The following is a 20,483-nucleotide window of genomic DNA, read 5'->3' on the forward strand; positions in this document are numbered from 1 at the left end:
GGTGTTAGAGTTGGGAGGAACTCAATTGTGCTGGAGAAACATGTGTTTGAAACTGGGTTTTGAAAAGTAAGGATTTTGTTTTGCAATGGCTACAGAATGCTTTGTGTCCCATGGCTGTTTCTAGAAAAAGAAATCTCTCAGTGTCCTGGTTTTCCCAGCAGCAGAGTGGGCTCAGTAATATTTCTTGACTCATAGGGACATTGTGACAGGGAATTCAATGAGAAGAAATATATATTCAGCTTGGTTCTTTAAAATCATCTTATTGACCCAAATGGGCTTTTAGTCATGCCTTTTGACTGAATAAAGATATTCTGGGCAAGAAGAGGCAAAACAACTACAAAAAGAGAAACAGATCTGGCACCATGCTGATTGGAAAAGGGAAAAGCATAAAATCTAAGGAAAGACCTGAAAAATTAAAGATTAAAATAAAAGGAGGGAATAGAGAAAAACTGTAGGAGGGGGGTAGAAAATGCAAAACAGAGTGTCATAGTACGAGGGAAAGAGCTCTCAGCTTGCCAATAATAACCAGTCTGAGCACGTTGCTGCCTCAGAAATTGGTGAGACATTGAAGCAGCTTTATGCACTGGAAAAAGACACAGCTGAACAGGGGAGCAGGGTGCTCAGAGGGCAGTAAAATGGCCCCTGCACCACTGCCTGTCCTTCTTGCCTCAGAGCCTTGATGAAGTTACACAGGCAGGGAAAGGGCACAAATAGTAACCAACCTCTTTTCCAGCTCTTATCAAGTCCAGCTTTACTGAGCTCTTGCCCTCCCCTAAATCTGTCCTCATTACTGTGACAGCAAATTCAGTTTGGCCTAAACTGGCTTTTCCCCCCCCAGCTTTGAGTGGGGTTAGATACTTGAATCACTTGATCAAGCTCCTGGACCAAAATTTAGACACGTGAAACTTTGACAAGGGGCAAGTACTGATCTGGCACTGGTGCCACATTTGTAGTCCTGGATGGAAAGGAGCAAGAGAGCACTATGCTAAACACTCCTTCTGTTCAGCCTGAGCCTTCCAGGCAAGAAAACCTCTCCACGGTTATGCTTGCATGGTAAACATGGCAAGAACAACCTGTGCAGGGTCTGCTGGATAGACTCTCAAATCTGACATCATTGTAAATCCTGGGCCATGCATCTGATTGCTGAAGAACTCAGGAGTAACACAGAAGAAATCCTGTGGTGCTGAAAAAAATTCTAATTAAATACAAGGTTTAATAGCTAATGAGCTATGTATGAAACTAAATTACATAGCCTGGTCCTTTCCTGGTTTTGTGATCATCTTATTTTATAAAAATACTGTGGGACTATATTCTGAAGATACCTATTTGTATTCTCCAACTTGCAAATACTGAAGGTGGCAGAATTAGGTAGGTGTTATTTGAGATTTTGGCCACAACCTCCCTAATAGAGACAGATAAATAATTCAACTATTGGATAAACTGAGTACTTTTGATCAAGTGACAAAAGTGGAATAGTTCGTATGAGGGAACTCCTGAGTCTTTTGTTGAGGTTGATTCTAGATTTCATTGGACAACACCTTTGATTTAGAACCAGAGGCAATGAGCACAAAGTGAAAGAGGGGAGGCTCTCTCTTGAATACCAGGAAACACAATTTCAGTGTGAGCATGACCAAGCAGTGGCACAGGTTGCCTAGGGAGATTTTGGGGTGTCCATCCTTGGAAATATTAAAAAACCATTTGGGCACATTTGTGAGCAATCAGCTCAGGGTGGCCCTGCTTGAACACAGAGGTTGGACAAGGTGACCTCTACAAGTCACTTTTAGCCTCAACATTTTTGTGGTTCTTTGATTCTGTGAACACTGTTCCAGTTTATACTCTTAATATTTTGTATGTTTTATTTACAAGTACAGGAGTTGGGAAGGGGTTTTTTTGGGTAAGAAGGAAAGCTGAGACTAATAGGCACAGTTCTCTGGCAAAATACCTGGCAAGGGCAGGATTCTACTGTCTGATGCACAAGGCCACAGGGGGCTGCAAACAACGCTTTGATGGTTTTGCTAAATTATAGATCTCTGTTCTCCAAGACAAAATAAAACAGTGCTTTCACAATTAAGTGTATCTGTATTGTATCCAGATCTCTGGCAAATGAAATCACTCTCACTGTTCTGGCAGCTTCTCTCTGCTCGTTCATATTCCCTGTTTCCCTTTGGTTGTACATCTTCATTTCTGCACTACTGGAGAAAGATCAGGGGGGAGGAGGGCAGAAACTGTGTGTGTGCATCAGCAGGGGACTTAAAAACTGCTGGTGGTATTCAAAAGTTCACCAAAGATGACAAATTTCAAAAATCTGTATAGCTTCCTACTTTCACAGAAGAGCAGTTGGAGGTAAGCAAAAGTGAAATTGTTGGATAATTGCAATAAAGTTACATTTACTTGCCAAATATGAAAGTAACAAAACGTGGCAGAGTTTAGTGTGATCCCAAAGACACGCAAGATCTGTCATTTTGTTGGTGTGGCATTCCCTCCATCTGCAACAATTTGCACTGCAGAAGCATCTTGCTCAAATTCTTTCTCAATTCTTTTGCTTTTAAAGCTGGCAGGAAAGTGTTTAGGGTTCTTTTTTAATACATATATCAGAGAACAGAATAGAAATGAATACCCAGCTGGCATAGTGTGAATTTGCCAATCAAGCAAGACTGTATCACTCACTTTAAACGAGCTAGAGATGCTTCCAGACAGATAGCACTGCTCAGATGTGGCTTTTCTAGATAAAAAATGGCATGTCATTCATCCCAAGAGTCAAAAGAATAACAACAACCAAAAAAAAGCCAAAACCAAATCCCATAAGGTTTACTTACAATCTATTTGGACTTGTTAAAAGCTTCCACACTAAGGGCAAATCATACCTGACAAACTTGGTGTCCTTCCACAGTGGAGTTACAGCAGTGGTGGATAAGGGAATAGCAACTGACATCATCTATCTGGACTTGTGCAAAACATTTGACACTGTCCTGCACAACAGGAGAGATGTATTTTGATGGATGGACCACTCAGGGGATAAGAAATTGGCTGGGTTGTCACATTCAAAGGGTTGCAGGCAATGGCTCAATGTCCAAGTGGAGTCTGGTGGTGAGTGATATTTTCAGGGGTTGGTATTGCTACTGGTGCTGTTTAACGCTTGTTGGTGACAAGGACAGTGGGATTGAGAGCACCCTCAGCGAGTCTGCCGATGTCACCAAGCTGTGTGGTGTGATTGACACACTGAGGGGAAGGGATGCCACCCAGAGGGACCTGGACAGGGTTGAGAGGTGGGTCTGGTGAAGCTCATGAAGTTCAGCGAGGAAATGCACCTGGATTGGGGCAATCCCAACCACAAATTCAGGCAGAGAATGGATTGAGAACAGCCCTGGGGAGAAGGATTTGGGGATGTTGGTTGATGAGAAGATCAACCTGACCCAGCAATGCGCACTTGCAGCCCAGAAAGCCAAACGTGTTCTGAGCTGCATCAAAACTAGCATGGCCAGCAGAACAAGGCAGGTGACGTTCCCTCTGTACTCCATTCCTGTGAGATCCCTGGAATACTGTGGCCAGCTCTGGAGCCTCCAAGAGAAGAGGGACATGGACTTGTTGGAGCAAGTACAGAAAAGAGATACAGAGATGATCAGAGGGTTGCAGAACCTCTTCTATGATGACAGGCTGAAACAGCTAGAGTTGTTCAGCCTGGAGAAGAGTAGGCTCCAGGAAGACCTTATAGCAACCCTCCAGCATCTGAAGGGAGCCTACAAGAAAGCTGGAGGGTTTATACCCATATAAACAAGGGTTTATATGGATAGGACAAGGAGCAGCAACTTTAAACTACAAGAACGCATGAATGTCCCATCCCTGGAGGTGTTCAATGCCAAGCTGGATGAAGCTTCAAGCCACCAGGTCTAGTGGAAGGTGCCTCTGCCCACGGCGGAGGGTTGGAACTAGATGGTAGTTAAGGTCCCTTCCATTCCAAACCATTCTACTAGCCCAGCATATATTTTGCCTGTCTAAACTGAAAGACATGGGGAACAGAAACAGAGCTGTAAATTCAGTTGGGAACTCCCTACAGTGGACTACTCACTGGAAGACTGATATTTGAACTGGGAGAAGTACTGTTAAAATTTGTTCTATAGTTTGTATTTGCATATTTTTTCCATTGTTGTAGATGTGGAAGTGGACTCAAAGGACTGCACAAGACTGTTAATATAAAGGAGGTTCAGAATATACCAAAAAGGTGACTAAATAATCTTGAGGACTGCAATAAAAGAAATGGGATGGAATAAAATAGATGGGATGAAACGCAACAATGGAAAAATTATAGAAATGTACTTAGAATTTATAAAAAGCATTTTTATTATTATGGACTGTGAATGACAAATACAAGGAGTAGTCTGTATTTGTCACTCACAGCATGACCTGAACCATCAGTGAGATTCCGTCATACAAAAAGCAGAGTGGCTGTATTAGAAAAGGTAATTTTGGAAGAAATCAGGAGAGACCAGTTCCATTGCAGAGACTAACAAAAGTTTGTGAAAAGTTGTTACAAACTGCAGCTATGCTGAAGAAAGCTGAATCCAAACTTTATCTCACGCAGTAAAATCTGAGTTAGAGACTCTGTCTTACAGGAGGAGACTGATAAAATGTACTGGTAGGTTAGACCAGCAAAGAGTGGCTATGACTACTTCCTATAAATATATTACAGATTTAGATGCAAGGGAAAGAGAAATGACTAACTGGAACATAAAACAGCACATACACAAATGGGTATGAACAGGTCTTGAATGTGCTTGAGATGAGGGCTGTTCTGGTCCAGCCCTTCAGCAAGAGGTACAGGAAAACAGCATATTTAGTTAGTGTAAGATGGATCTAGATGTGTTTATGGAAGGAGTTATATAGAGCATTTGCTCCTACAGCAGCAAAATGCTACCTTCGAAACATCTGTGCCAGTCCCATGACTCAAAGATCCCAAAGGTTTATCTGCTTAGCAAACCAGACAGCAGCATGCAAACCTAGAGAGCTTTGAATATCATGGCCAGTGTACCTCAGCAGCCCAGTTTCATCAGAACCAGCTCCATTTGAGTCAATGTGCCCCACCTTACTGAGGAGCAGAGCTCTTCTCACATCTAGCATCACCAAGTAATTACAGAACCTTGACTTGGCAGAGGCAGCCAGTGCTGAACCCCCTATCCCAAAAGGAAATTTCTCTCTGAGTAATACAGGTCTTAGTCTTCAATGCTGCATTTAAACAGACAACAATCTGTTGTTGATATGTGTGACCACTGTGCCTCCCCAAAGATTACTCCTGGATTTATGGCCTTGCTCTTGACTGCTCTGGTTAACAAACTGCTCAAAGGTCTCCTCACACAAGAGCTATACCTCAGTGCAAGCCAGATCTCACACAAGCTCTACACTTTACAGCCCATCAGCGGTGTGTAGCAGCAGAGAGATCAAGAGGAAAAGGCAGTTTTTATTCCTGAAAAACAAATGGTTTGCACAGTGGATTAAAAAACTCGCATGAAACGTGACAACTGAGACAGGAAAAAATCTCGTTGAATGTAAAGCATTGTCTTGTGCTTCCACTACATAAAAACAGTCACTGCGCTGTCAGTTTACACAGTGCTTTCAGCCACACAGATACACGCCGAGCATCTGCACTCAAGATATATGCCTGGTACCTTCTACCTGTGCAGTGCTTCTGACCTCTGAAGTGTCTCCATGTAAAGGACGGGAAAACCGAAGACAGTAAAAGCACTCTGTTACAAAACTCATTGCCTTCACCGTAAACATACTAATTGACTTGGACTGGCACAAATGCTCCCGCTATACGTGCTGGGCTTCCGTTCAGTAAAAATTAAACACAACCCTTACAATTATAGAAGAGATGCTCTCTTTGCTTTCTTTCCCAATTTCACTATCGCCGGCTTATTAGTGAATAATAAAAACCCACCCCGGACAGTGGCAAACGCTGTGCTAGCAGTCCTCCTTCCTCGACGCCCCTGGCGACCCTCTCTGTTCCACTCACCCATGGGTGCTATCCCCTCACGCCTGTCGCCTGTGCCCGCTGCCGGCCCGGCCCGCCCCGGGACCCCGCTCCCTCTCCCCGCGGGGGCGGCCCCGCCGTGAGGGCGGGCGCTGCCGCCGCCGCTCGCCCTGCCCGCCGAGCGAGAAGCCCCTCACCTCCCCTCCGGTCCCGGGGGAGGGGGCTGCCATCACGTGTGCTTCCTCCCCCTTCTCCCTCTGTCTCCCCCTCTCTCCCGCTCTCCCTCCTCCTCCTCCTCCTCCTCCTCCTCCTCCTCCTCCTCCCCCTCCGCGGCGGCGGCGGCGGCAGCAGCAGCCTCTCGGCTCCGCTCCCTTTGTTGCAGGCGGAGCGGCGGCGCTGCCGGGCGCCGCGCACAAAGGAGCGCGGCCGGGGCGAGGCGGCACCGCGGGCGGACGGGCGCGGACCGAGCGCGGCCCCGGCGGGGACAGCCCTGCCCGCTCCCGGGCGGCGGCGGCGGCAGCGGGTCCGTGCGGCCGCTGCGGCGGGGATGCTGAAGGTGCGCTCCGGCGCGGCGGAGAAAGGAGGGTCCCGCCCGGGCGGCGCCGCGGGCTCCGGTTGATGCTGCGGGCCTGCCGCCGCCATCCCTCTGCCGCCGGCGCTGCTCCTCGGCTGCCCCTCGCCATGCTGGGAGAGAGCCCTGCCGCCGCCCGGCCGCTCCTGCGGGCGGGACCCCCGCTGGCGCTCTGCTACACCTCGGCCCTCTTGGTGCTCGCCCTCTCCGCGCTGCCCGCCGGCCGCGCCTCTCATCCCTTGCCCGGCTCCGAGTGCCAGGGCGGCGGCAAGGGGAAAGGCATCAACTGCTCAGGTAATGCCCCGCCGGCTCCCGCCCCGCGCCCTCCCCTGCGGGCACCCCACGCGTGCACGTGGAGGGAGGGCTGAGCGCGGCCCCCCTGCTCCGCCCGGCCCGGCCCGGCGCTGCGGGCGGCGGAAAACAAAGGAGCGGCGCCCGCCCCGGCCCCGGGTGCGGCGAGCCGGCTCCCCGGCCGGCGGGGAGATGCCCCTCTCCGGGGCGGGAGGAGCCCCCTCTGCGAGGTCTCCCCGCCGGAGGGAATGGCTTTGCCGCCGCCTCCCGGCTTCTGTGGCTCCCCGCTGCTCCCCGCCGCGGTGCCGGCAGGTGCGCGCCGGCCGGCCCGGGGGCTGCCCGCATCCCGCCCCCTCCTCCGCCGTCCTCCCCTCCTGCTGCCCCGCGCCCGTCCTGCCGCCAGCGGAGGGTGCGAGCCGGGCGGCAGCCGTGAGCGCAGCCCCCGACGGCTCACACGGGCTGTTTCTTGGTTCTCACTCTTGCTGTGAACAGCCCAGACACGGGGTAGCCTCTCCGCCCGTCCGTCTGCCGGCTGTTGTATAGATTCACTCTGGATGAGGTGTAGGCAGCAAAGTACCCCGTGTTGTGCTCAGAACAAGCTCTTTTTTTGGGGGGGGGTGGGGGAGTTCCCCTGCTTTTGTTGCATGACTTACACATAATATACATAATTATATGCCGGTATTGTAAGATTGCAATGCGGTTTGTCATGACAGCAGCACGTTTTCTTAGATTTTGAGGGATATGATGGTTTTGAAGCAGAACAAAGTAAATACATACCGTATAAAGTTTACAGGTTTTTAGAAAGATTTGTTTGTCTTCTAAAACTACTGTTTAGAAAAGGAAATTTATTTTTTTTCTCTGAAAAATGGCTGTGCATGCCTCCTCCTGCCTTTTAAAATGCTAGGTTTATTCCACTGCGTGAATCGCCAGTGAGAGCTGTGCAAAGTGCCTTCTCCAAGGTGATGAAGGTTTCTCGCCCTGTGCGCAGAGCCCCCGCTCCCATTGTCTTCATCAGGATTGGAAGGCAATTTATGCGCTGGAAGGAACTCTCAGTACCTTCCAGGGTAAGGTCCCCAAACTGTACCAGAGATTTCAAGAAATGAGAGAACGGAAGAGTGATCTTCTTCGCAGTTACATTTTACAATACGGATAACGTGCTAAAGCAGGCTATCAAATTCGCAGACCAGCAAACTGTGGCAAAATGGTCTTGCAATATAATAAAACTACTACACATTCTTGAAATGCTCCTCTTCGTTTTACCCAGTTTAGATATACACTGCATTACTGTGTGATACCACAATGCTACTGTTTTGCTGCTGCTGCCTGACTTTTCATTCTGTTTGTATGAATATGCTGGTTATTTTTAAAGAGAGGTTAATAGGTTAATGTGTCACTGGCGTTAGCGGCTTACCCATCAGAGACATGTGGGTCATTAGACCATGGCACGAGCATTAATCAGTGAGATTAAATATGGAAGGCTGCTGAAATGTATGAGGAAGTTTCTAAGATGATGTGGAACACAGGGACATCATTATTTGGAAACAGTTACAGAAAGAGGGCTTTCCAGTCTGGAATTAGAAAACCGTATGTTATATTGAAGGCATTCAGCAAGATTCGGTTCTACTAAAAATAGGCACAAGCAAATGTATGCACTATATACATACTTGTGATGGGCACTGTCTTCAGGGTAACTCCAAAAATATGGAAGAAAAATTTTGTTTTAAATGCAGTAGTCAGATTCTGCTGTGTGTTAACTGTTTCATGCAAAATGGCAGGGTTTCAGTAGTCAACTTTATTTTGAAAGAACTAACATCAACACATAATATCTGGGTCAGATTTTTCCCTCGCTTACCTTTGCACAGCTTCATTAACTTTTACTGAAGGACTACTCCCTGAAAAAGATGCGTTTCCTGTATTTACTCATGGGGCCAGGTGTTGGCATTAGCACACTTCTCAGTGGACTGCTACCACATACATCGCTGTTTATCTGAAAGTTAAACTTGAGAACACTGCTACTACTTCTTCAAATGACTGGAATCTCTAAATTGCTTTCCATGTTCAAAGAAGCAAAATGCTTCTCCTTCCTTCTGCTGTTTTGCAAGTTTAATATATGCATCAGTCTGACCTGCTGCCTTAACAGGTTTTTGCACTTCTTGAGATGGTTCCTGTGCTGGTAACACTTTATCATTGTTAGATTATATAGCTACCTTTATTTATTTGTTATTTCTTTTCAGAAATGCTGAAGTCCTCTCCTCTATTGCTACAGAATATGCTGCTTAAGAAAGTTTGCTGTAACAAAAGAACATTTCAAGTGGAGGACACAGGCAGACAACATGAACATAAAGATGGCTTTTTTCAGCCTCGATTCTGCTCCTTTGGCACATGCATTTCAACTTGGCTTTTTGTTAAATTATAATATAATTGCATCATCCCTGGCCAAGGGTAGAACATTTGATTAAGTGATTAGAGCAGGAAACAGAGAATTAAGACGTATCTGGCGTTAATTGACAATGTGGACTTGTGTGTGTTTGTTCATGTGCCAATCCATACTTTGCTAAGACAATGAAATAAAACAACCCCGTTTCACCCACAATGGGTAAAAACAAAATAAATACTTTGTAAAAACAAAATAGGTATTTCTTTCTGGAGAAGAGAGTCCTAGGCTGGTGTTTTGGAGATGTTATATTATTGCCAGCACAGTCTTCTGTAACATTTCCCATGCTCTCTGACTGCCTGTGTGCTGGTGGTGTGATGCTGTGCTCAGGCTCTGGGGTAGCTGTGTCCTTAGAGAGGGGGCTGGGTGTTAGTGAGCATCCCATATATGAAGGTAAGTACAATATGTAGTTTCTTCCTGAGCTCCTAATCAGACAGTGCTCTCCAGAGACACAAACTGCGCGTGGGCATCCTCAGCTTCAGTTTTAGTCTGGTTGAATCTCTGGTGTGAGGTATGCTCAGGTCACCTGTGGAGCCACAGGGGTTGTAGCTGGACCATAACTGACCAAACGCTGGAGATTTAGGTGGAAGGTACAAGGACTCAATGAGAGATGTTGCTCAGTGCACTGGTGTGGATATGTACACACGGGATTTTGATTAACAGGGATATGCCTGTGCTGTAAGCCTTTCAGTGTGCTGTTCCCTCACGTGATAAAACAGGCTTGCTAGGGATGATTCTATGCACCACCTATGAGTCTCATAGGCTGTTTGCTGACCCTGCTTTTCTTGAGTGGAGTGAGTAAAGTTGTTTCAAGATAGTTTATTGAGGATTGAATGAGCAAGATGAGATCCTGTTTAAATGCAAATGTGTTGCATTTGTTTCCATTATTTTCTTATATGCCTCAGCATCTGCCCTTCAAATCCTGTAGCAGGAATCCCCCAGGCTTGCTATTGCTAGACACCTATTATGGTGCTGTTGTAGCTGTTTTTCCTCAGGATAAGATGGGGTCTAAAGCTACTCATATCTGGTATGCCTACACTTGAGATGAAGCCTTAAGATAACTAGTGAGTTGGCCAAAATGAGTTTTACGTGCCCTATTTCTCCCTCTATTGTGTAGTCTGAAGCTTGGATCCAGGCTGTCCCTGCTGTAACAAGGGAGAGTGAACACAAGCATGTAGGTCCCTTGGCCCAGTCCACGTGGCAGATGTGAACATGGATTTTGGAGGATATAAACCTCAGGCACTGCTGGTCTCTGGAGCTCAGCCGTAGTTTCTGCCTGGGCTCAGTGGGGGCTCTGTGAACCAGAATGAGATGGGGCCTCAAGACTGGCTTTCATCTGTGCTTATCAGCTAGAACAGACATACCCTTTGTGCTTTTTGCTCAAATTAAGTGGATGAGGGGTTTTGTTTGGTATATCATTCTAAGTTACACAGAGCAAAACCAATTTGTGCTAAAGATATGCAGCTATGGTGGTGAGAACATTATGAGTAAGGGATGTAAGAGAGATACAGGTTCAGGTAAATTTATCGTATTTTAAGAATTGCGTGTTGTTTTATGTTTGCATAGTTACACTTGATCTGAAACGGTAGATGGGACTAGAATAATTGGTTATTTTATCTAAGATACTGTGAGTTATGTTCTTGTAAATGAATTATAACAGCCAAGCCAAATAAAATGTGATATGTGTTTGTGCCAATCGAACTTCTGAAGTAAATGATCTAAACTCAGTCAGGTTACATGTCATATTGAGAAACTATCATAAGGCATGAATATAAATCAACTGCAAGTAAAAAGTAAAACAAATTATTAAAAAGAAAAATTAAAACTCGGACAGTAACAAGCATATATTTGTTTCCCTTTAGTGTAATTGCCTAGACATGAAATGTCCTTGCAGTACAGATTCTTATGCTGATTAAAGAGCCAAAAAGTAATTAAAGTGGAATTGAAAGTGTCAGAATAGCAGAAAATCATATTGTAACAGGTGTCACTCCATCATTGTCACTAGTGGGAACTGGTAGTGTGATGGAGGAATTGAGGCTTGACTGAGGGGATTGGATTAAATCCAATTTCTTTATTGTTTGTTTGGTTTTTTTTTGAAAAGAGGAAAAAAGAAGCTGTGTTTGTTGTGGAAAATACTGCTAAGGAAACATTCTTTCTGTACCAAGATTTCTCTGATAATTCCTATTAAGGGGAAAACAAGAAGTCTGGTCCTTTTCTTTCTATTGATATAAGGATAAATATTTTATATCGTGTCAATTTTCTTCTAGACTTGACAGTAGACTGGATAAAGGGGATAGTTAATATTTACGTGGACTTGGAAAAAAAGTTGTGGCAAAGAACTTTGGGTAGAGAGGTACAAATGCAGAGATATTGACAGGAGTCTGTACCCTTTTCCTCTAAAGAGATCATTACATTCCACCATTGATCCATCAACTGAAAGCATTTGTGATTTTTCCAGCCTGTGGTCAGACTTTGGCAAGTGTCCACAAAGCAGACAGTGGCAATAGTTCCCAGATAACAGTAGCTGTAATATTTGTGGAAGGAAGAATGCTGAGCATCAAGAATGTTGAAAAAGGATCTGTTCTTCTGTCTTGGCACTCCTGCATATCCTGCTCACTTAGCCCTGACAGGTGCTGTGGAACAAGAGTGAAGATGGGGGCACGTTGGTATTATCGTGGTGGAAGCCTGTCTTTTTCTAAACTGACTGTAATGGCAGTAGAACAGAAGACCAAGGACGTTCTTTGTAGAAGTGCTCCTTAAAAAAATTGTTCTATCCCAAAAATAACTAGATAATAAGAAAATTATAATTAAATACTATGCTGTAAATTAAATAATCCCTTCTGATTGCTGTAGTTTATTCCTAGATCATCTTGAAATTCTAACAATTTAAAAATCTGGAGAAATAGAGGAAGAAAAAGAGAGAGTGTGGGCGAGTGAAGCTGTATTTTGTGGAACTCCTAAGTGTATAAGGAAGAGCTTTTTTCACTAAATCAGTTGAAAATAAATTTTATTTTATAAAAGTATTTCTTGGTCTTCTTTGTATGCTATTTTTCTTCCACAAAAGGATAAGAAGTTACAGACAAAATCTGATTAGGAGTAAGTTCAGCAGTCAAAACTGTGATCTGATGGAATTAAAGTTTCCTGGAGAACCTGAAATCTCTTTATTTGTCTTGATAAACAGCTACAATGTATCTTTCATTCTAATTTAGTTCACAGATGGCTTCAGGGGGATGTGAAAGCAGAATTATTTAATCTTGCATTATTAGGACAGTATCTAGTGGTGCCATTAGGTATCTGGGATTTATGGGTCATATATTTTACTATTTGTTTATTTTAGAGGAGGAAAAATTTCCAGATCTTTTTTTTTTTCTTTTCCTCTCAAGATTCCTGCCAGGGAACTTCTGTGGAGCAAGATGCCAGTGAAAGACTTTGCCACAAGAGTACCTGAAAGACTTCAACTCTTGCTGACCCAATTACATCCCCAGACCTGGCTGGCTGGGAGCTGGTAGACAGATCAGGCTCTGCATGCATTTGCATATCTATTGATATGAATTACTCCATTTAAAAGAGCCATTTAATGTTACACTGATATCAGTGTTCAATTTCTTTTAAGTTGCTCTAAAACTGCCTCATTGGTCATAGTGTGGTTTGTGAGGAGGTAGTGTTTGACTAGCAAATTGGGATTTATTTTAGGATAATTTAAATTCTCATTACAGTAGATAATTTCTAAGGATTGAAAAGGCAGGACTTTTCTGATAGTAGATTATGTGTTACAGAGAGAGTGTTTAAAGGACCTGCTTTAGAATAAAACTAAACCCTTGTAATACCTCTCTTTTGATTTTGTACCATAAAAAAAATTTAGTTGCAGTTACAGTCTTGAAACACCCACATTATATAACTATATTCAAGCTGGCAGATCCTCATCCATGGTTCAAAAAGAGTGTTAATTAAGACCAGCAGGAAAAATGTAAAAATTAAAGGGAAGAAAATCTGGAACAAGATAAAACTGTCAGTAATTTTTCTGAAGGGATCTGACTTGTCTTGGTAGGTGGTGGGTCTTCACCTTTTCCTACCAGGCTGCGACCTCAGCAAGCTCCTATGGATCTTAAATAGGTGCAAAGCTCTCTGCTCTTTCATAAGATGCATAGACCATCCCCTGGAGAGCAGCCAAAGAAGAGAACAGGTACACAGACAAAAGGGTGTCCAGGACATGAAATGTCTCAGGTCTTGTCTGGAGACCAAAACTTCCCGAAATCTGGCTCTGCCTGGCTGCAAAGCGGTAGGCAGCCTCATTCCAGTTGCCTGGCTTGCTGGCAGGAATCAGCCCTGTTCCTCAAGGAAAGGCCCTGGGGCATCTCCTGTGCCTCACACGAGTCTCCTGGGATCCATGTGGAAGCAGATGGGGTGAATGGGGGCAGTCAGGCAAGCCAGAGAGTTGGATCTGAGCAAACTCTGGTTAATCTACCCTTGATCACCATAGTGTGTTTGAGGGGAATACAAAATGCACGTCTTTAAGGGGCTCTGATTGCTTTATCCCAGATTCAGCCCTGACTGTTTCCCAGACTGAAACTTTTTTGCCCAGCTTCAGGAGTCTGACACATGTCAGTGTTCACCTGTGGTTGACAGAAAAAATGCTGCTTTAGGAAGCATTTTAACCAGCCTCAGCTATTAATTGATGAGAGCACTGCAGGTGGAGAGGGAAGAAGGGACACAGACCCCCATGTAAACCTGCTGTCACATCTGCTTGATTTTGGCTATAGAAAACCTCCTGCAAGCACACATATTTCAGCAGTGGGTGTCCTGTTGCTTAAGCCTGAAGTGTATGGAGGAGTTTTTTGTGCCTCACAAGAGACTTACTTGCTTTCTTTCCTGTTCAGAGACACTTCACATATAACTACAAATAATGTTTGGATAAACATCATTTGCAGAAGTGGCTCTATTTCATCTAAAATTTTGAACTGAAAAAGATTCTTAGCCAAAGCAACACAAAAGTTTGAGAGATGGGATAGTTAAAGGTGTTCATGCATGTGCAGAAAGTGTCCAGTCTAGGCATTCAAAATGAATGAGTGCTTTTGAAAATACAAGTTTTATTCCTTAAGGGTGTCCATAAAACACATGAACAAGTTATAAAGTCTTAAACTGGTTGGTGGAGATGGCTAAAACACTGCTTTGAACAGGTGTTTCCATAGAAAGTTTGATAAAAAATTGTGGTTGGAGAGCATTTTGTTGCTTTAAAAATTCAGTGAAGCATTGATCTAATGAAATGTTTACATTTTGCTAATTAGTATTGACTCTGATTGTGTGCTGCCTCTGCCTGATCCCTCTGGGAGAGACAGAGGTCAGTGCATTGTGCCTAATGGGTTCTCCAGAAAAGCAAAGAGCAGCAAAAAATCCTTAGACTAAAGAAAGGGATGCCCTGTCCCCTCCCAGAGCAATATCACTATGTGCAGTGGGCAGATGAATGGTTCTTTTCCTGCAGCACTGTCTCTCTCCCTCTGCTTTTTCTTCATCCTTCACCTCTCCCAGAATTTTGCCGAGACAATTCTGTGAGGCAGACTTCTTTTTCACTGTCGTGATTGGAAGTATAATTTTATGGAAGTATCATTTCAGAGTTATAAAAGGGAAAATAAAACAGGCAGGCTCCTGTTGAGGTTATAGAATTGTTTTCTCATATAAAACATGGTTTGGGAAGGCAATTTACTTCATTGTATTTCTCTGTTTTAACTGCAAAGGATGTCCTTTTCTTCACTTGTGCAGGTTTACACCTACAAAGGATGTCTTCATAAAAAAAATTAAATGTGTTTGGAGTGTGCAAAATTGGTTCTGTGATGTAAGAAATACTCTTTTTCTTGTGAGAAGCAAGTAGATATGGTAGGGATGAAACAAAAAATTTGCCTAGAAAACACAAAGAACAGATACCTCTTTGTTATTTTGGGGGGCTTTTTGGTTTTCTGTTGTTGTAGTTAATGAGAAGAGGTTTATTGTTGTCTCAATGCCCTTTGTTAAAACTTGTGTCTGCAATATGGAACAGTTATCCAGGTGAGAGAACATAACCTCCACATTTGCAAGTGATATTCATGTTGCTGACTGAACAAACAAAGAGGATCACTAGAACCAGGCTCTGAATTTGAGTGTTTTGGATGATTTATCTACCAGATGGTAAATGCAGTCCAATGTAAAAAATTAGTCTGGGAGCAGGGAATCAATCATTCAGCACACTGATCAGCAAAGGGATTTGGGTGTTATAGCAGAAAAATTAATGAGCTGGCAATCCACTGCAGAGCAGCATTAAAACAAAAGATACTACACTATAATAAAAGAGTCCTCACCCAGAAGACAAAAGAGATGAACATCCTGCTTTATTAGACACTTGATAAACCTAATCTAAAGCAGTGTATTATATACCAAGTCCCTTATATTATTCAAACATAATGACTCAAAAATTCAGTATCAAAATCTGGAGATCAGAGTTAATTTGGAAAAGTGAAGCTTTTCACTGCTTTTACAGTTCTTTCCCAAATATATAGGCTTTTCTGTCACAGGAGTTACTTACTAGTGTTCTGTATTATGGTAATAGATACTTCTGTTCTATTTAAAGTTCACCCTACAGTGCATTCCGAATTAGTTAATGAAAGATTATAAGATACCAATACCAGCTTAATGCCATAATTGCATCTTTCTTTAAAAGTCTTGAAAATGTGTCCCTAGCCTCTTTCAGTTACTCAGGCTACAATATCAGAGTAGTTTTACCACCAAAAGCTCTTCATGACTTTTCTACAATTTTCCTTGTGAAGCATTGAGCCTGTCTAGAAAAGACTAAGAAAAGGTGGCTTCTGCACTCATTTTCCACTCTTAAGGTGTTTCTGTTGTTGTTTGTTTTTTGGTTGTTTTTTAATTGTAAGGATTAGGTCTGGGATAGGCTGTTGGGAAATGCCATGATGTACAGGCTACTTCTGTAGGGAGGAAGGGCAGCAGCAAGGTCTGGCCGTGCTGGTGTGAGGCCACTGGACACAGATGGAAAATATCTGTTGGTCCCCTCTCTATCCTAAGGGATGAATGCATTTCTGTGATCGCAGGTAACTGAAAGAAGTAGGCTGTAGCATGTCTCTTTTCTACTGTGTAAAACAACCAGAATCTGTTGTTATGTGAGTAAATGCTTTTATTTCTGAAAAGAGTCAGGGAGAGCAGAGACCTTTATGCCATATCGTCCTCTGATTTTGGCCTTTTCTTATTTGTTTTTTTCTTTTTTTTTCCCTTGGGGGTGAGGATTGCTAGGTTGATAAGCAGCTAACAAAACACAACAAAAATCTCATGTATTTCATGCAAATCCTAGATCCACATTGTCTTTAATTTTCTTAGTATTTCTCTATGAATAACTTATTAAAAAAGATTTCTACAAACAGGGGAAGAGGGCTGATGATCTGATTGCCTAAACAGTAGAGCAAAGTCAACTACCTAAAGATTTTTTCCCAGAATTGCTAACCACTGATTAAAATCAATGGGAGCTCCCAGATCATGATCCTTGTGAAAACCAGTTTTCTCTTTGTACAGAGTAAGGAGTAAGAACCTGTAAATTTTACTCTCATACAGCTCTACAGAAACAATGATATTCCATTGGCTTGCAGCCAGAGCTGTACCAAAGTCATGGGCTCAATTTCTCCAAGCCACACAGACATGTTTATGTCCAGTTCAGCCTGGCTTTACTCATGAACTGTACCTCAGTCAATGTTTGTGTGCCTCAGGACAGAATTGCCCTTTTATTCCATTTCAGAGGTGTGGTGTGAGACAAAAGGCAGAATTCAGTCATGTGCATATTTACCTGTAAGTTTGTTATGTTGTGTTGTTTCCTTTTTTTTTTTCCTCCTGCTGAATATTTTCCTGCCATTTTGGGTGTGCACAACACTGTTAGACACAGCTGACTGAGGCTGTGAACTGAGTGTGGCTGTGGCCCTGCATTCAAACAGAAAATGCAGATTAAATTCAGATCAGCAGCAATGCAAGGTCTCCCAGTGCCCCAGCAGTGAGATGATGCAGAGCAGGGATGATAACACGTCTGGTGCCTCTCCTCGTCCCATCCCCCTGGCCTGACTGGCCGTGCCTGGCGGGAGGACGTGGTTCTGCTCCTTGCTCACTTGGCCAGCTGTCCAAACACCTGGCGAAGTCAAGATGTCCTTTGCAGCATTAGGGTGAGGGCGGAATGACAGCAACAAGTCAAAGTTCCTCGATTGTCTGCTGTCCACCAGGCAGCAGCAGCTAATTTATGGCAATTAGGAAGTCTCCCTCCAGAGCTGTAAGATGGCACCAGGCGTATTTTGGCCATGTCCACTGACTGTGCCCCCTGGCCCCGGAGCCGCCGGGAAGACAACTCGTGAGCTCTAATCCAGCCTTACATTTGCCGAGGGAATCCCCGGTAGGCAACCGTGAATAATTTCCACCTGCTCTGAACTGTGTAAGTGGCATGATGGCAACAGGGAGAGATGGATGAATATGTTGAGAAAGGGGTGACCTTCTGTCTGTCCCTTAAAAAAGGCTTGTTTCTGACTCTGAAATGCTCTGAAATCACAGTTCCAGTCAGGTCCAGTGGGTTTGTCCAGCTTGCTGGTGTGGTGGGCTACAGAGATGCCGTCAGCTCCAAACGAGCTGGAGTTCCACCAGTTCTCCACAAACCTGGGGGCTCTTCCAGCCCTGTGCCAGCCATCTTTGTCAGAGGTGATGAAACAGGACGGCATTCCTTGCTCTATGGATGCCATACTGTAGCCTGACCATAAACTCCCAGCCCCTGAAAATCCTTTCCAGGCTGGCAAAGGGGCTGAGCAGGAGCTCTGGGAATTGCGTTTCTCCTGGTGTTTCAGTATGGATAAACGAGCAGGCAGAGAGGAATTATTAACTATAGATTTATCTGACAAGAATGCATACAGGAGAAAAATGTTATTTCAGTAAGCTGAGCAGTGATTTGTTTGTTTGAAGCGTAATAGAGTTGTTTGAAAGGAAGGGAGCTGGCTGCTCAGGTTCTTCCTGGCTTCTGTAACTTACTGGAATTACCAGAACTCATTAAGAAACCTAAATGATCAACCAGGGGCTTGTTTGTTTGTTTTCTCCCTGTGACTTTTATGTGGCTGGTTATTTTGTTTCTTTTCCAGTGGTTTTCTGACTGTTTAATTACAGTTTTCAAAACTAGACCTAAATAGCGTACTGCATGGGTGTTCAGAGGAGAGAGTTTCTGCAAAGCTAATTATGCTCCAGCACCATTCATATTGCTAATGTTTCAGGGATATTACCCAGGAGTTAATTTATTTCCTTTTTCTGTATACAAAATAGGAATCTAATATTATTTTACAAAAGCCTGTGTATTGTAAGAATGCACCACAATGATTTTTAAATTTATAGATATGCTAAAGGATTTTAAATCAGAGTGAAGTGCAAGAGGTAACTGAGGTTTTCAAATTAATTTGGAAACTATGAGATCTAACTGTTCCATTTTAATCTCCTACATGAAGAATACCCTCTTGTTGGAATTAACTTCTATTTAGTATTCTAAAAGTGAAAAGGTACTTAGTCCTTTAGAATCAGCAACTACTTAGGATATTTTTATAAATTCTTGATTTTGATATAGAATGGAAGGATCTATGGTACATTTCCCTCTAATTAAATTTTGAAGCGTATCCCTGTTGTTTTCTTTTTGAAAGTCTCTGTAGCTTTAGAACATGCAGTGTTGTCACTAAATTCTTTCAGACCACAAATAACTACAACAGACTTTAATTTTCTTTTTTTTCCTTTTTTTTTTTGTTGGATAGTTCACATTTAGAAGCTGATGTTTCGTTTCCTATATCTAGTAAAATTTTGCAACTTGCAAATAGCTGTTTCTTTCTGTTCCTGTAAATACAACGTTCCCACAAAAGAGCTGTCACATATGCTGGCTGTCATGCTGACAGTGTGTTACCCCCATGGCTGGGGGAGATCTGCCATGGCATCGAGCCTTCTTGGTCACTTTTGCTGCACTCAGGCCTACATCCCATTTCTTTCTGATTGATCCCAGCATATACTGTTTTCTTAACTCTGTCTTACCAATGGAATTAAAAACCTAGTTTAGAAATATATTAAAGAGAACACATATTAGGGACATTATTGTAAACATTCTTAAAATAATTTTGCCCTTGAAATTTCTGTATTCAGAAACTTCCCACTTCGGCAGCATAATCAGTAACTTTTTTGGATATGTTTTCAAACTACTCTAGAACTTACACATAGGCCACATTAATCTGAAAACTGCTATATGCTTTTTTTGGGGGTGGGATTAGTTAGACTTTAAGTCTGGGCAAAAACTTGGATTTTAGGGGAATAGTGGATATGGGTACTTAGATTTTTAAACTAGACCTTGATATATTCAATGAACAGCTTCCACTACTGTGAATTATTGCACCCCTGCTTGAATCGCTTTGAGGAAAAAAAGCATCCAGACGATTAGAAAAGCCCAATTAGTGAACATGTCTGGAAAATCTGATTTGAGAAACTTGTCTAGCATTGCACAAGAACATAAAAATTACATTTTCTCAAATAACATTAATTCAAGAATCTTCTTGTTTCTGAGCACTTGATTTGTGCTTTTAATATGGCTTTGCTTAACAAAAGTTTCTTCCGGGAAAAAAAAAAAAAGAGAGAACAAACCTCTCCACTAACAACTAAGGAAAATACAGACATTTCTAAGGATGGACTGATTTTTAAGTGGCTGTGAGGAAAGCTAAGGCCATTATATCCTGGCAGAGACCTCTCACTTGAATTAATGACATAATGAGTACCACTGAAAGTAGTTCTTTATCAACCATCCACCTGAAAAACAGACGTGGAATTTTCCCACATATTTACCAGAAAGCAAAGACCTAGCAACCCTGGGCTGTCTCTCCAGCCCTGGGATCCCATGTTTTCCACTGGCTGTCTTTTATCCACCTTTGCCTCTTCCACTCAGTGATCCCTCTCCTCGGCCTTCCTGTGGTCTTCTTTCCATCAATGATGTACCTGCCAGGTGTCTTCCCTTCACAGCCACTTCTCAGCTTTGTACTCAGACTGTTTTCTGCTCTCAGGCAGGGAGACCACTGAGACCATATGAATGTGACAAGTAGGACAGATACACAAGTTTGTCAGCACTGATTTTTGGTGCTGAAGCCAGAGCTCACCTGGGACACCATTAAAAGAGAGTGCATGAAAAGTGGAGCCTGTGACCAGTT

The 20,483-nt window shown here is 43.3% G+C and overlaps 1 protein-coding gene across 1 annotated transcript in view; it reads left to right on the forward strand.

Annotated features, from left to right (window-relative positions):
• Nucleotides 1-6,583: 6,583 nt before the first annotated feature.
• TMEFF1 (transmembrane protein with EGF like and two follistatin like domains 1) overlaps nucleotides 6,584-20,483 on the forward strand; it is a 111,923-nt gene continuing 98,023 nt past the window's right edge. Inside the window, exon 1 of the mRNA XM_062500418.1 lies at nucleotides 6,584-6,830. Coding sequence (XP_062356402.1) covers nucleotides 6,584-6,830 — 247 coding nt within the window. The remainder of the gene's footprint in view (nucleotides 6,831-20,483) is intronic.

The sequence above is a fragment of the Cinclus cinclus genome, chromosome 1 (assembly GCF_963662255.1).
Source record: "Cinclus cinclus chromosome 1, bCinCin1.1, whole genome shotgun sequence".
NCBI classification, from domain to species: Eukaryota; Metazoa; Chordata; class Aves; order Passeriformes; family Cinclidae; genus Cinclus; species Cinclus cinclus.